At 38.5% G+C, this 14,773-nt stretch overlaps 1 protein-coding gene across 50 annotated transcripts in view; it reads right to left on the reverse strand.

The window, feature by feature from the left end:
• Positions 1–403: 403 nt before the first annotated feature.
• RIMS2 (regulating synaptic membrane exocytosis 2) overlaps positions 404–14,773 on the reverse strand; it is a 457,644-nt gene continuing 443,274 nt past the window's right edge. For all 50 annotated transcript variants that reach the window (XM_061447907.1, XM_061447901.1, XM_061447897.1 and 47 more), the window contains 5 exons: positions 7,052–7,193; positions 5,642–5,754; positions 4,808–4,909; positions 3,768–3,907; positions 404–3,328 (listed from right to left, as the gene is read on the reverse strand). In XM_061447907.1, the coding sequence (XP_061303891.1) occupies positions 3,110–3,328; positions 3,768–3,907; positions 4,808–4,909; positions 5,642–5,754; positions 7,052–7,193 (716 nt within the window). In that variant the 3' untranslated portion in view covers positions 404–3,109. The remainder of the gene's footprint in view (positions 3,329–3,767; positions 3,908–4,807; positions 4,910–5,641; positions 5,755–7,051; positions 7,194–14,773) is intronic.

The following is a 14,773-nucleotide window of genomic DNA, read 5'->3' on the forward strand; positions in this document are numbered from 1 at the left end:
GGGTGGAAGCTTACAAATTTATGTTCTGGACATCTAACTGGATGGCAGAGCTGGTGGTAGCACTTCACAGTTGCAGCACATTTAGTGTGCTGGTTATATCAGAGTTTGAGCATGTCCTTAGAGCCAGCTTCAGCCCTGAGGCTGTGTGCCTGTTTCAGCACGGCCAGAGTGCAGAGCCTGATGCCTGGCTGGGGGACAGGCAGACCCAGCCTCCCATTGCTCCCCAGCCTCTGCAGACACATGGTCTGAAAACCTCTGCCAGTGAACATATTGCCTTAAAAATGGCATTTCACTTGCAGCACTGTTACGCGAAGAGCTTGCTTATGTGCTGTCTGCCATGAACTCCACCGAAGGATGATGCTGACCATCTGAGAGAGAAGCAACAAAGCACTGCACACAAGTCTGTAAAGAAAATGTTTTATTTAAAGTGTTAAATACCATCACCAGAATGAGTTCGATTTACATTAGTTGGTGTTTATTACAGGCCTAATCTGCCCTTTTTTTTTGTCCCCCCAACTGTAATTCCTTTTGACTTTTTAAAACGTACTATGTACAAGACAGCAGTGATCACTGGAATAGTGCTATTTACATGACTAAATCATAAGTTGCAGACATGTGAAAATTAAAAAAAAAATACATTTTTTTTTTAAATAAATACTGCATAATGACAAGTATGTACAAACCTTTCATGCGTCATGTCCTTGATTTTAAAATTTGAAATAATTTATATAGGACTATGCATACAAGAATGCATGAGCACATCTCACAGTATGTAATTTTTGTTTAATATCCTAGGGGATACTGTAGACTGCATGTTAGCAGTATTTATTTGCTGATGGTAGACAGGTGTCTAAATTATTTCAATAAATATAATTTTACCAGTCTGTCCATTAACTTAACAATAATCCATTATATAAACTCTGAAGACAAGACACAATCTTGATTTATATGATATTGCACAAAGTAAAAGGCATTTTAAGTGATACTGTTATTACTTTTGCCCTTGTATGAGGCATGCACAATTTCTTAATGGGAAAGTTCAATAGATTTTCAAATAAAATCAGAATAATTCTGTGTGGCCTTACAGGTAAATGTAATGTATATTTCAAAAAAATTATTGCAAGGTTTCAACATTTAACCTTAAATAGTATTAAAGGCATACAAAGACCCAGAAAAAAGAAGGATATTTTGTTATTAAATGTTAGCCAGTTACATTCTCTTTAAATAATGTAATTTAATGAGAAGCTTGAACTTGCAGCACCACCCAACAGTAGTTACCGCCTGCTACAAACACCAGGTTTTTGAAGATCCATTGACTGCAGTGAGGGTTCTGGTAAAAATGTCAAACATCTGTCAGAGTAGTACTGATAAACTTTCTTTAAGGCTATTTTATGAACCAAAGACTGATATTTTCCAGATTGATATTCCCTAATTATGTAATTTGCAACACAAATGTAGTTTGTGAAAATTGAACTTTACAGCAGAACTGCACAAATCAGCAACCTTTGTTGCTTTTGCAATTGCAAAAATGTAGCTATCAATTTGGTTTAGTGCAAATAAAAGTGCTTAAATTTGTTTCCTAAAGATCAACCAGGTACTTCATTTTTCATCTTTTCAAAAACCTTCAAGAAATGATAGTTCAACCTTTGAATGAAAGATGCTGGTGCTGAAAACAAATTTATTGAAGACATCTTACAATGGCCACATGATTCCAGTATTTTCCTGCAGAATTCAATTTGAAGGTGAGAAAAAATGAAAATAAATTACCATGCACTGTACAATAAATTGCAAAAAGTTCAAATATCTTCTTTATCAAATACATGCTGAATTACATTAATGTACTCCCAAGCCATGTTGCAAATCCTTTTCAACATGCTTGAAAAAAAAAAACATTCTTAGACAATATTTTTCTCAAATAATTCAGAAATGCAGAGCAATCTGCAACCCTGAACCAAATGGGGCATAAGAGACTAACAATAAGTCAAAAGGTAGGCATTTTAGAATATGATGATCATCCTGGGAGGTAGAGGGGAAAAAGAGCCAAAGGAAGAAGGGAGACTGGGAGGAGAGATAAGAGAAAGGAGGAGGAAAAAGAAGTATACAATTTGCACATTATGTTGAACTTTACAAGGCTTGTACCTTTTACATTTAAATAAATTTAATATATTACACTTATTTCTTGTCACATAAACAGAATTTTAAATATTTGCTAGAAATTATTTTTTTCTTTTTAATATACGTCTGCAAAAATACAGACCATGACTGGTTTAAAGAATGATAAACGTGGTGTGTCTTTGCATCATCCTGTTGCATTCTCTTCCCTTTAAAACCATGCACTAGTGAAATTTATTTTTAAAAATAATATAAATTGTTGAAAATGGCTGATTTTTTCTTTTTTTTTTTTTGCAAGTTGCAGCCCCAAGAAAATAATTTAAGTGTTCAGCTAAATCTGTGTCCATGCAAAAAGTTTCTTTAATTTCATACAGTGCAGTATATCCACAGAACTTTATTTTTTAGAGTCCATCATATCTGGGGTTTCACTGTATCTATAGCTGGAGGTATGAAGCCCACCACTTTAAGTGTTGAACCTTTTCAGTACGAACAGTTTTCAGATCTCAAGCAACTGTTTCAAACAACAGTCAACTTCTCCAGCATCCTTACATTCTTCTTTTCTTCCAACGTCTGCTAATCCACTCACTTGTAACATGGCTTCACGGGAGAGTAACTCCATTTCTGTGGCATAACCAAGCCTTAGGAGGGGAGGGCGGATAAATAAAGAAATGGGAGCAACAAAACAGATATGCCATTGAAAGGACTTTTGTTGCATGAAACAGATTGATTCTTTTAGTTTAGTCCATGGCTTCAGATTGGACCAAAACTGAGTGTCCCTGAACTCCAAACCTATCAGTTCCTTATGACTTCAGTCTTTCACCTGAGGGCCTTCCATAGGGCACAATGTGTGCAACTTCCTTGAGAACACAGGATCGCTTTGCAGCCCTAGAAACAGGCTCAGAAGACACAACATTAAGCATGCAGTGTTACCAGGGTTTGCGACCTGTAATTTTATTTTTTTGTAACGCTGGTTGCTATGACAACAGTTTCACAGCTGCTATGAGCGAGCATACGAAGGTCCTGTTGAACTTTCAAGAGATGATTGGGAAGCTCTTCTAGTGAGAGGAGCTAAAGTTGGGTCTACTAGGGAAGAAGGAGGGAAGAGTTTGAACCACCCAATCACCATGTTGGACAGGTCCAGTTCATCTAAAAGTATCTGTGCCACTCCCATAAAGGATTTGTGGTCCATACGTCCATAGTCTCCCCAAACAATTATCTGTTAGCAAAGGAAACACAAGAAAATAGAAAAAAAATCAGCAAAAATTATGAGAACTTCAGTCTGATTCATTAAATGTCTCTGCTTATTTAATTATAGTAAGGAATGACATATCTGACTTCTGACATAGTTTAGTTCTGTGTACATTAATCATGATGCAGTCGCAGAGATGACCTGGCAGTAACAGAGCAGTTACCCATGACACTAAAGAAAGTCCAGTGAGAGATGGAGCCCATATGTATAGTAGAATCATAATAATCTACTTTTGCTCAGTACTTTCTACTCACATCAGCAGTTATTCCTGTAGGATTTATCTGCTCAACAAGTATTTGAAATAGCAGAACTTGCCAAATGAATAATGAAAAGAAGTTCGAAATTCATTCAGTGAAAACTGTGCAGGTAATGTTTTCAGATTCAGAAGAATATTGATGTAAATTACCTGTAAAACTTTTCCTTGGGGACTTTCTTCAAATGATAGAAGTTGCTGATAAAGTGGTTCCAGCGTTTTTCTTGCTACCTTTGTTTTCTTTTTGGCTATGCAGACTCCATTTTCTAATAGATACACCTTTACATATGGTGCTTAGGAGAAAGAAAATAAAGAACGACAATTAAAGAAGAAGTGGAGATCTTTTTGCATAACAGATGCACTGTTCTATCACCATATGATAAAAGCTGTCTTTTACAGAATATGTAACTTATGCAAACAAATCTTCACAAGCAATGTTAACACTTATCCACATGCTAATCCATGCATTTTCTTTACTTTTCTCCCTGGTACAATTTTTTCTTTACATCTTTTTGTATCTCTCTTATCATAAAACAATTCAGATTCTGACCTGGAAAAAAAAATCACTTATTCCTATATATAGTATCCCTATACTGTACAGTATGCAAAATAGGCCTGTTTGTTAAGTAAATGAATGACTTGCATTGACTTTGGTGAGATTTGGATCAATGCTCCAAATTGTTAATAATTTTAAATGATCTACAAGGTGAAAATGAGTGAAAAAAAGACTCTGACACAATTTCTATTTTAGCAGAAGAGCTTGCTAAAAATATGATTATATTGTCCTTTTCACATAGTGTTATAGGACATCAGATTATAAAATAAGGAGTAAGTATCAAATACTGGTCTACTTTTCTAGTAGGCAGCTATTCCACAGCTCTTGTTGATTCCCTCTTCATCCCTAGAGATCTTATGTACCTCTTCATTACGTACCTTACTTTCTATGCCATAACCAAGGATGCATTTGCTATTACTAAAATACTTCTGAGTCTTCTCATAGCCCAGATACCAGTCTGATTTTCTTTCCTCTTGAAGTAGTGTTGGTTTTTTTGTATGCCATTGTAATACATTATGCATTTCTGTTTACAATACTGTAATCTGCTAAGTGAATTTGCAAGGAGTTTACCTTGAACAGTAAAGCCCCAGAAACTGGGGCTTAGCTGGATTACGCTGTTGCGATTTTTCTTCCTTACCTGGCAGTGTCTTTGAACCTGGTTTTACAACAAGGCCACGGGCTCGGATTATTTCTACTTCCAGTTGTCCTTTCTTGTCCATCATTCCCACCTGGATATCTCCTAGACAACAAAGAGAAATCCTGGCATTGTAATTCAGAAATACCTAAATAAATTAAAAACTATGGGAATTTCTAAGATGAATATTTAATGGCTTGTATCATCTGCAACCCACCAATAAGTATGATCTGGATTTTAACATACTAGATAATTTAATATTTATCCTCTTTACTGCTATTTACATTAGTAAACAGTTAAAAAACCCTGCAATAACATCTTGTCTCCCATTTCCCATGCCCCTATCGCTTCAAATTATTTTTTTTTTGTCTTAACCATTTCAGATTAAAAAGGTAGCAAAGGAATTAGTATAAAGCAGCTCTGTAAAAATGCCTGAAATCTCTTCACCATGCCTCTAGTTTAAGACAAGGTATTAAAAGATCACTTGTGAATATGAAAGTCTGTGAGCACAATAACAACAAATACTGTACACCTAGATTCCCCTTTTTATTCAATACTATCAAGTGATTCAGAGAAGGGATGGGTCTCATTAGACACATTTTAAAGATGGAAAACTGAAGAGATAAAATACTGAACTTTTCAAAGCCCCTTTCAGTGCCTTAATAAGCATCCAGAATTACATTCAGCTTTGACTGAGGTTATAGTTTTGGTCTTAACTGAGATGTTCAAAACCACAGGGGAAATCCACATATAACGACTTGGAACCTAGATAATCTCTTATGTTCTAATTACCAGACCCAGTAAGTTGTATCCTACCTATAGGACATAAATGCTTACCCATTGATGGTGTTGCCAAAGTCTGTCGTCCTACAAGCTGGGCAGGACCAAGTCCATCCAGAAAATCACTGAACTGGCTGTCTGCAGCCAACCTCACACCAGGGAAGATCAAACTAAAAAAAAAAAAAAGCAGCAAAAAAAAAAAATACTTGTATTTATCCTTTTTTCTTTTCTAGATGATTTGTACTTGGTTTTGGTACTACAGCTCACAAGGCACTTACACTGACAAGATTACAAACAATTACCGTAATTTTCAGAACTTCACAATGTTTAACAACCTCCAGCATAAACGATCAGGTGAAGGAAGCACTAATCCTCACTGTACCTAATTTCCACGTTAATATTTTTCCCTCATGATCTCTTTTCCCAATATATTAAAGACCATTATTAATTATCATAGTATTGAGACCAGTTCAGTAGGATACTAACACATACCCTTGCCAGTAATTTAGTTACATGAAGGTAAAATTGCTCATGTTTCTCAGTCAATGTGAACTCAATGGCTGAATGCCAAATGCATCCAGCAAAATTATTACATTAGACTGAATACTGGTCATTATTTTTTAAAATCATCATTCATTACAAACATTTTGTTAAAAATGTCTTTGAAAATGACATCCACTCAATAATGGAACTGAAATCCATTGTGGCAAATTACTAAAGTAACTTAAAATTCACATTCTTGCCATAAATTATCTGTGATGCATTACAAGGCAATGAGAACTAATGAGATTTGTAATGACCAACCATAAATACATGACCATCTCAAGTGCATATAGTGCACCAAATTGGATGTAGAAGATATACATAGATCATCTAGTGTAGGTGGTGTATCACCCAGTACAGTTATATCATCCAGTGCTATGAATATCACTAATAAATCTATCCACAATAAGATTTTTTGGTGCAATGTCTTGGACATACCACTTAGAAGTCTTTAACTTGGGCTTTTATGAAAAGCATGATACATGACAGCCTCATACTTCTGCCCAGATCATTTCTTCAGGATTAATTAGTAGAATCTTTGAAAAACTCTTGAGCCCAGTGACACCTGGAAATGGTCTGGAAATGCTTTGCTCTGCAAAGCACAGACATATGCATGGAGTTTTCAGAAAAGATCCTGTCCTTTTCTGTCTTTTATCCAGTGCACTGCACCTGCTTCCCCTCCTGCCCACAATATGCTGATGCTCTGACCCACCACGTGCCTTTCTCATGGGGCAATCCTCATCCTTCCTTCACCAAGGGGAGACTCTTTTGGTCACAGGGAAAGACTTAGGCTTGGTCCATCAATGACAGTAGCTTATAAAGAGAATTCTGACTGAACAGGACTTGCAGGTCTCACTGCACTTTTGTCTAACTGCCAGTTTCATGCAGAAACATCAGGTAACCACGGTTACAACTGCTGCTTACTTTCCCTCGGAGCTGTAGCTGTTCATGCTCCCATCCGTTGACTCCCGGCTGGCCTGACGGGTCATCCAGTTCCTCATCTCCACAGCCAGCCCTGTCTCAGTGCTCCTTTGGACCGTGCTCCGCAGCTTCTTGCCCCCTGCTTCTGCAGAGACAGAAGAGAAGCCCCCACTGCATCACGCTGTCACAGCTGGGCAGCCCTGTGGAGCCCCACTGCGGGGGGCAAACCACCACTCCATGTGGCGGAAACACTCGAAGCCAGAAATTAATGACCTGTACCAGAACTTCGATTTTAAAATTACCATTTTTTTAATAATAGGCAAGCAGCACTGTAAATCCCTTTTTCAGGACCTTAGTTCTGTCACCACCTGCATCCCAAGGGCAGACAGCATACACACAACAGAAGTCTGCCCACAGAGGTAACCAGATTTACACTATCCATAGTCTAGTGTGTTTAAAATGTTTTCTCTGGATGAACACATCTCTCTTAGGAGTTTAATTAAAGTGTCAACATTATGTCGAAACCTGCAGTGTCTGAGGAATGTTCTAATTCAGATGAATTATTTGATTTAAAAACACTTGGTCGCTACCTGCTAAATCAAGTTACAGATATCCATTAGTGAGGATAGTAAACAACAAATGAAGAATCTTCTCACGCTTTCTTCTCTACTCACACTCTTATTTAACTAACTGCTTTAACTGTCTATCTAAAAAATACAGTATTGACTCTTATGCACAATATGAAACTTTATTACCACCTCCAAGAGTAAAAATTCTTGTTATCTGCTTGCAGGGTTTAATTTTAGCTGTAAAAACAGCAAAGTGACAGATACCTGGGTATAAGGCAAGGAAAAAAATACTCAATACAGTAGCATTTCAGTGTTTGATGGAGAACTCAGTTGGAAGATATATTGAAAGCATCACCAAAAAAAACACCCCAAAAAGTAAACAGATAAATGACTAGGAATAAAGCTTCAGTTGTTCTTTCATTAATAAGACAGACACTCCATACGATTTCTGATTTTAAATGCTGTTCCTTGCAATGGCTCAAGGAATTCCAATTTCTTTTATTTGTTCAATATCCCCCTGACAGTGATTTGTGACACACTGATATTACAGAAGAGCAATAACTCTAAATGTACATGACATCGAATAATAACAAAATTCTTAAATCTTGATGCAATGACGGTAGAGTAGTATCCAAGAGCCTAGGATACCTAGGGACTCGCTGCCATCTGCAGTTGTTAGTAGCCTCTGCTGCCCTTTCCATCCTCTCTGTCTCGTCATGTACCAGAGGTCTGAAGAACTGCTGGACCTGTGGGGTTGGTGAAGCTCTATAAAGCAAATAAGCAAGGGAGGGGATTGTCCTGGGATAAGCACTCCCACACCCCAAGGAGCACATGTGAGCACAAGGGCTGGCTTAGTGTAAGAAGACCTGCACTCTCAGACAGGGAACAGGAGAAATACCACTGATGTCCACACTCAGTGTCCCTCTGTCCTGCAGGCTGCAGTGTCAACTGAAGCATCCCAGGCCCTCCAGTCAGAAGGGATGTTAGGTCAGATAAAGAACATGGGAATTTTAGTGCAGTAGGAAATAGACATCGAAACCAACTCGAAACCCACTGGCCCCTTGTCAAGAAAGATTAATAACTTTGCTATATTCAGCAGTAGTGAGACATTTCTACAGAAGTATCATGAGTGGTTCAAATCATATTGCTTATTACAAGCCTTCTACGCATTCCTTAAGATCATTAACTTTTCATCAGTATGCAAAAATAAGTGAAGTAATAATTTTCCTCTAGAACTTCAACTACCCACATGAATTTAGTATCCAACAGAGTGAAATAATTTTTTTACTACATCAAATCTGCTTCTGAAAATGCTCATCAATATCTGGTGCAATAAATAAAAATAAAAAAGACACAAGGCTAACATGACATATAAAAAATGCAGGCTGAAGTCAATAATTGCATTTCTGTTCAGTTGTACTGTTCCAAGCATCTGCTGGTTTCATTATTTATATTAAATTAATGAAAGCTGGCAGCTGACTTCCAGTAAGATCCAGAGTTGTTCTAAAATCCAATCACTCATATCAAACAAATATTTCCACACAACTGCCAGGAGAAAAATGTGCTATAGTTTTGTAGAAAAGGTACACTGTGCCATAGTTACATGCGAAAGGAACGCAACTCCTGAAGCCCTATTTTCATTCAGGGATACTACTTTTCCATTGTAAGAGCTCTTTTGAATAGTAAGTACTCATTTTCATGCAGTGTTGTTGGATGGTGGTCATTCTCCATTCGCTGTTGCAAACGCGAATTCTCTCATGCAAATCTAACATCTCCATCTTGCGTGATTCTTCACTCTCTTCCTATTAGACCATTCAAAGTTTTGGAGGTTTGGGATAACTGTGTTTGAATATATGATATGTGAAGGAGTATACAGTAACTTTTACTAATTAATAAGGCGGATTTTTTTTTCTGAATTAGAGTTCTAAGTCTGTATGCCTTTACTGTGCCAGAACATTCACAGAAAAAAAAATCAACACATCCACTGCACATATATTTACTGTGAAATCAAGGCACAACTGGTGCGATTGCCATTCAAGTCTTCAGAGAGGCATGTATGTGCACTCTTAGCTTCTCTCTGAATCTTATTTTTAAGCACTACTTTTCCACATTCATTTTAACTGAAGTAAGCGTGCTGGTTCACATGAAGACAAGGACAGCTGAGAAAATATAACTTTGCTATAGCACTCAGAATATATCCAACTTTGGTATAAGGATAGGTGGTAAACTAATTATTTTGACCTTAACATTGCATTTAAGGAGGGTTGAGAGGATGTTACATGAATAACTATTTTCCAGTTTTCAACAAAAACAAGCAGAGCTCTCCTATGGTCTCAAAAGAGAAAGATCTGACTTTTCAACAATAAGGCTCCTAATAATGATATTGAGGCTTCTTGAAATAAGAATTGAAGTTTTTAACAGCAAAATGGCAATTCTGAATAGAAGTACAGAAGACCCAGATCACAGGCATGACTTCTGAGCCACTGCCTCAGAGATGAATATTATTTCAGATTAAACTTGGCTAAACTAGTATGTAAGAATACACATGAGAAGCACCTGCAATTGATTGCTCACAATACTAGAAATACACTGGTCCCTAGAAAAATGTAATAAACTAAAAAGGATCCCACAATTTCTCAAACAATTTAAAAGCAAAGAAAGTATTTACGTAATCCATAATTTGTGTTTCATAAATTCAGCATTAAAATACTTTAAAAGTTGAAAGAAGCAATGAAAATGAAAAGTAGTTAAAGAAATGGCCTTTAGTGCCATTCTTCCAAGCTGTGGCTGGTAGATCTGGTTGAAGTTCTTACCACTCTAGTAAATCCAAACTGTTTTCCCCAATTCATGCCTGGAAATTAAAACTTTCTCTGTTGTATTAATCCAACTACTTGTGTGGCTGCATTCTGTACTGGACCCAGCCCAAAAGGAACAAACCAACAGCATGTTTTAAAGTTGTTCTTTTTCTTTTAAGACAGATCATTTCCCAAAACATTTGTGAAAACAAACATACCATTGAATGAACCCAACTGAGGTGATGCTAGTCTCTAGTTAGATTAATAATTTGGGATTGCATCTGACACTAACACAGAAGTAAACATGTAACTAGTGCCAATCTAAAAGTGGGAGTTGGTTCTATAACATATACATTTATAACATTATAACATTACTTATAACTTTATAGCATTACAAAAAGATATACTCACTGATAAAACAAAAATACACACTCACCTCACGCACACAGATTTTAATCCTACCAAATGAAAGGATGTGGAAACAAGAGAGTTTAATAGGGTACTTTATTGCTAAGTACATCTCTGTCCACCTACACCAAAAATAATTTTATTCACAGTTTACTAAACTCTAATAAAGAACACTGAAAATGTTCTTCAAATTAGTATAATCTAATTGCCCTAGAAAGAAGAAATTTCTCTCAAGCTGCCATTATAAAATATGGAACATATTATCTGAAAAACACTAGTTCAGACTCTTGCAGCCATATTGTAAGGAGTGGAATAAATTACCAGAAACAATTGCTCTGGCATTTATGAAAGCACATTCATTCTTACAGTTAATCACGCTGGCAATTTAACTATTGTGGTTACTGCAAATAGACTCCACAGGCCACATTTTCTAAATCACACATGGAATTGTTTGTTCCCACAACTTGGACTGCAAATCGCTTGCAAATTAAGGGTGCAAAACTACTGATACGGACTCCAATATCAGATGAGGACAAGTCGAAAACTGCAGTGAATGCAACGGATTACTTTCCGTGATCTGGCATCTAGCCAGTTGAAATCTGACTCCAGTGGGGAGAGCAGAAGCTCTCAGCTTGCTCTCAGCAACAGCTTCCAACAACTGCTAGCCCCAGGCACAGAGCCCTGAGAGAGGACATCACTGGTGCAGGCGGAGGCAGGCTGGCTATGCCAGTCCCCAGATGGTACGTGATCTCAGGAGGACCTGTATCGAGTACAGAGCAGCTGTGGCTTCAGAAACACATGCAAGTGCTTGAGGTGCCTCTTCTTCGCTCTCCCCACCTCACCAGAAAGGCTGCATAAAAACCGCTTCAGTATTTTCATTTGAACTCGTGTGTTAGACCCACAAAGAGAATAAGCTGCCTTTAAGTGACCATTTTTCAAAAGTAAAGCTCTTCCTGTTAAGAACAGGCATCAGAGGCATTCTAAGAATATTTGATCCTAGCTAAGAAAAGGGGGAAAATGGTAGGATCAAACACCCTTGCAGTTGCATAACTCTGGGTCCAGAACAGCCCATGTTTTGGCCACAATGAACGAGCGTTTAGTTCTTGTTGAAGCACTGCAGGGAGTTGGTTTTCACTTGTGTCACCCACAGACCCCAAGCAGCAGACAGGGATTAGGATCTACTAACGTAAGCAGGCTTTGGGAAACCCAGAAGATTTCACTGTCACCTCAGTTTGAGTCCATTGCACTGATTCTCAGAGGCCAGTGCTAATACCTAGCTTGTGAAGAAGTACTGTTACAGTCCTTCTGATGAAAGTTTTTACAGTGTATGCTGTCAGCATTTATGAAGCCCAAAGAACATTTGCAGGGCTGGGGAGAAACTGTAACTGGGGGCCTTCCCTTACTTTGCAGTTGTAATGTAGGAAGGGAATGCTCCCATGAATACCGGAGCATAAAACACTGAGAAACTCCGACTTGGATGGGAATGGCCTGCCCAGATAGCTCACAAGCAGACCTGCCTTCTGTAGGAAAGCTCTTCATTACAGGAGCAGCCAGGTTTCAAAGTCTGAGAGAGTCTGAACTGACAGCCCCAGTTTATACCACAGATTTTTATTTTTCTGGGGAGGGTCTCACCACTTTGTCATTGTAAGCCAAGAAATACTTCTTCACTCTTGCCCTGTGCCTTTGTGTTTCCTGCTCTCTCTTTCCTCTGGTCATACTGAAAGCATGGTTAATTAAGATTAAGGTTAATTAGGACAACACCTAAGAAAAAGTGAATGAAAGAGAGAAGTGAATGAAATAACTGCAAAACTGTTGTTTCAGCTTCTGGTCAAAGGCTGGTATAGAAGCTTTCAGGTCCCATTCTTGAATTACCATGTGGAAGTCCCAAAAGGCAGCCATTGTGAATCTCAGTTGTTACAGAGATACAAAGCTTTGGCCATATTGTAGCATCCTTTGTCTACATTTCATTTCCTTGTTATGGCAAGTCTGGTAACACATCCAATCTGGAAAAGATCCCTGTGGCTTCTTGTTATGAAGCCAGTTTACCACACATCACTCCCAAGTAATGTTGTGGTTTAGGGCAGGCACCTGTTCCTCATTCTTTTTGATGGGTTTAAAGCTGTATTCTACCACTTTAATTTCACTGCTGTGCTGATGTCCATTTTTCAGTCCTGCTGACCCTTCAGCAAATTCTTAAGAGCATCAGACAATAGAAACTGCTTTTGTCTGTGTGGGGCATCCATCAGCATAAGCTCGTCAACACTGGTGGTCCCAGAACTTTTCAAACCATTTTTACAAGACTGAAGTGTTAACAAAGAGCTGGTTTTCTGCATACATGAGAATTACTTAATGTTCCTAAAAATCCCATATCCCCTGTATTATTATTCAGAATCACTAAACATGCTAGACATGAAAAAGACAAGTAGCCATCTCTGGCAGCTTAGAGCTTGTTTTCAATATTTGCGCTACATAACATTCCCTGGAATTCCAATTAAGTATATACAGAACCACAGCACAGAGGTTTGCTGCTTGACCATTCAATTGACAAAGAATTTATCCCTCGTAACAGACAGCCAACAGACTGGGAGCTATCTCAGGGAATCAACACTAAATAACTGCACCTTTAAGGAGAGGTGTTAGTATGGGATTTCCACTTCTCTTTTGGTTACTTAGCTCTCAGTATAAAACAACAAACTGGCTGTGCAAATCTGGCTGGATCCTTTGTTTTACAGGTGTTGATTATAATTCTTGATTGTAATATACACTGAGAAAACCACCAACAAGGAGGGATTGGCGGGGAATATGAAGCTCAAGGGCAGCCTTGGCTGCAGTGACCATGAAATGGCAGAATTTGAGATTCTTTGGCAGTGAGGAGGACACACAGCAAGCCTGCCACTCTAGACTTCAGGAAAGCAGACTTTGGCCTCTTCAGGGATCTGCTTGGTAGAGTACCATGGGATAAAGTTCTGGAGCAAAAGGAAGGCCAAGAAAACTGGTTAATATTCAAGGATCACCTCCTCCAAGCTCAGGAGCAATGCATCCTGACAAAGAGGAACCATAAGGCCTGTGTGGTTGAGTAAGGAGCTCCAGGACAAATGCAAACACAGTAAGGAATCTTACAGAGGGTGGAAGCAAGGACTGGTAGCCTGGGAGGAATACACAGAAATTGACTGAGCAGCCAGGGATCAGATTAGGAAGGCTAAAGCCCTGACAGAATTAAATTTGTCCATGGATGTCAAGGGCAATAACAAAAGCTTGTATAGGTATCTCAGTGAAAAAAAACGAAGACTAGGGAAGACTGGGACCTCTCTGGAAGGAAACAGGAGACCTGGCTACCTGGGATATGGAGAAGGCTGAGACTTTTTTATCTCAGTCTTCACTGACAAGTGCTCCAGCCACACCACCCAAGTGGCAGAAGGCAAAGGTAGGGACTGGGATAATGAACTGCTCACTGTAGGAGAAGATCAGGTCTGAGAACATCTAAGGAACCTGAATGTGCACAGGTCCACGGGACCTGATGACATGCATCCATGGGTCCTGAGGCAACTGGCGGACAAAGTGGCTAAGCGACCATCTATCATATTTGAGAAGTTGTGGCAGTCTGGTGAAGTTCCTGTTGGGTGGAAAAGGGGAAACATAAGCCCCATTTTTAAGAAGGGAAAAATAGGAAAACCTGGGAAACTACAGGGCAGTCAGATTCACCTTTGTGCCCTGCGAGATCATGGAACAGATCTTCCCAGAAACTATGGTAAGTCACATGGAAAATAAGGAGATGATTAGCAACAGTTAACGTGGCTTCACTAAGGGCAAATTGTGCCTGACAAATTTGGTGTCCTCCTATGACAGGGTTACAGCAATGATGGGTAAGGAAAGAGCAACTGATGTCATCTACCTGGACTTGTACAAGGAATTTGACACTGTCTTGCTCAACATCTTTGTCTCTAAACTGGAGA

Source organism: Pezoporus flaviventris, unplaced genomic scaffold, assembly GCF_033815535.1.
Source record: "Pezoporus flaviventris isolate CSIRO_AGI_PZ_B2104156 unplaced genomic scaffold, CSIRO_AGI_Pfla_v1 ptg000007l, whole genome shotgun sequence".
Classification (NCBI taxonomy): Eukaryota; Metazoa; Chordata; class Aves; order Psittaciformes; family Psittacidae; genus Pezoporus; species Pezoporus flaviventris.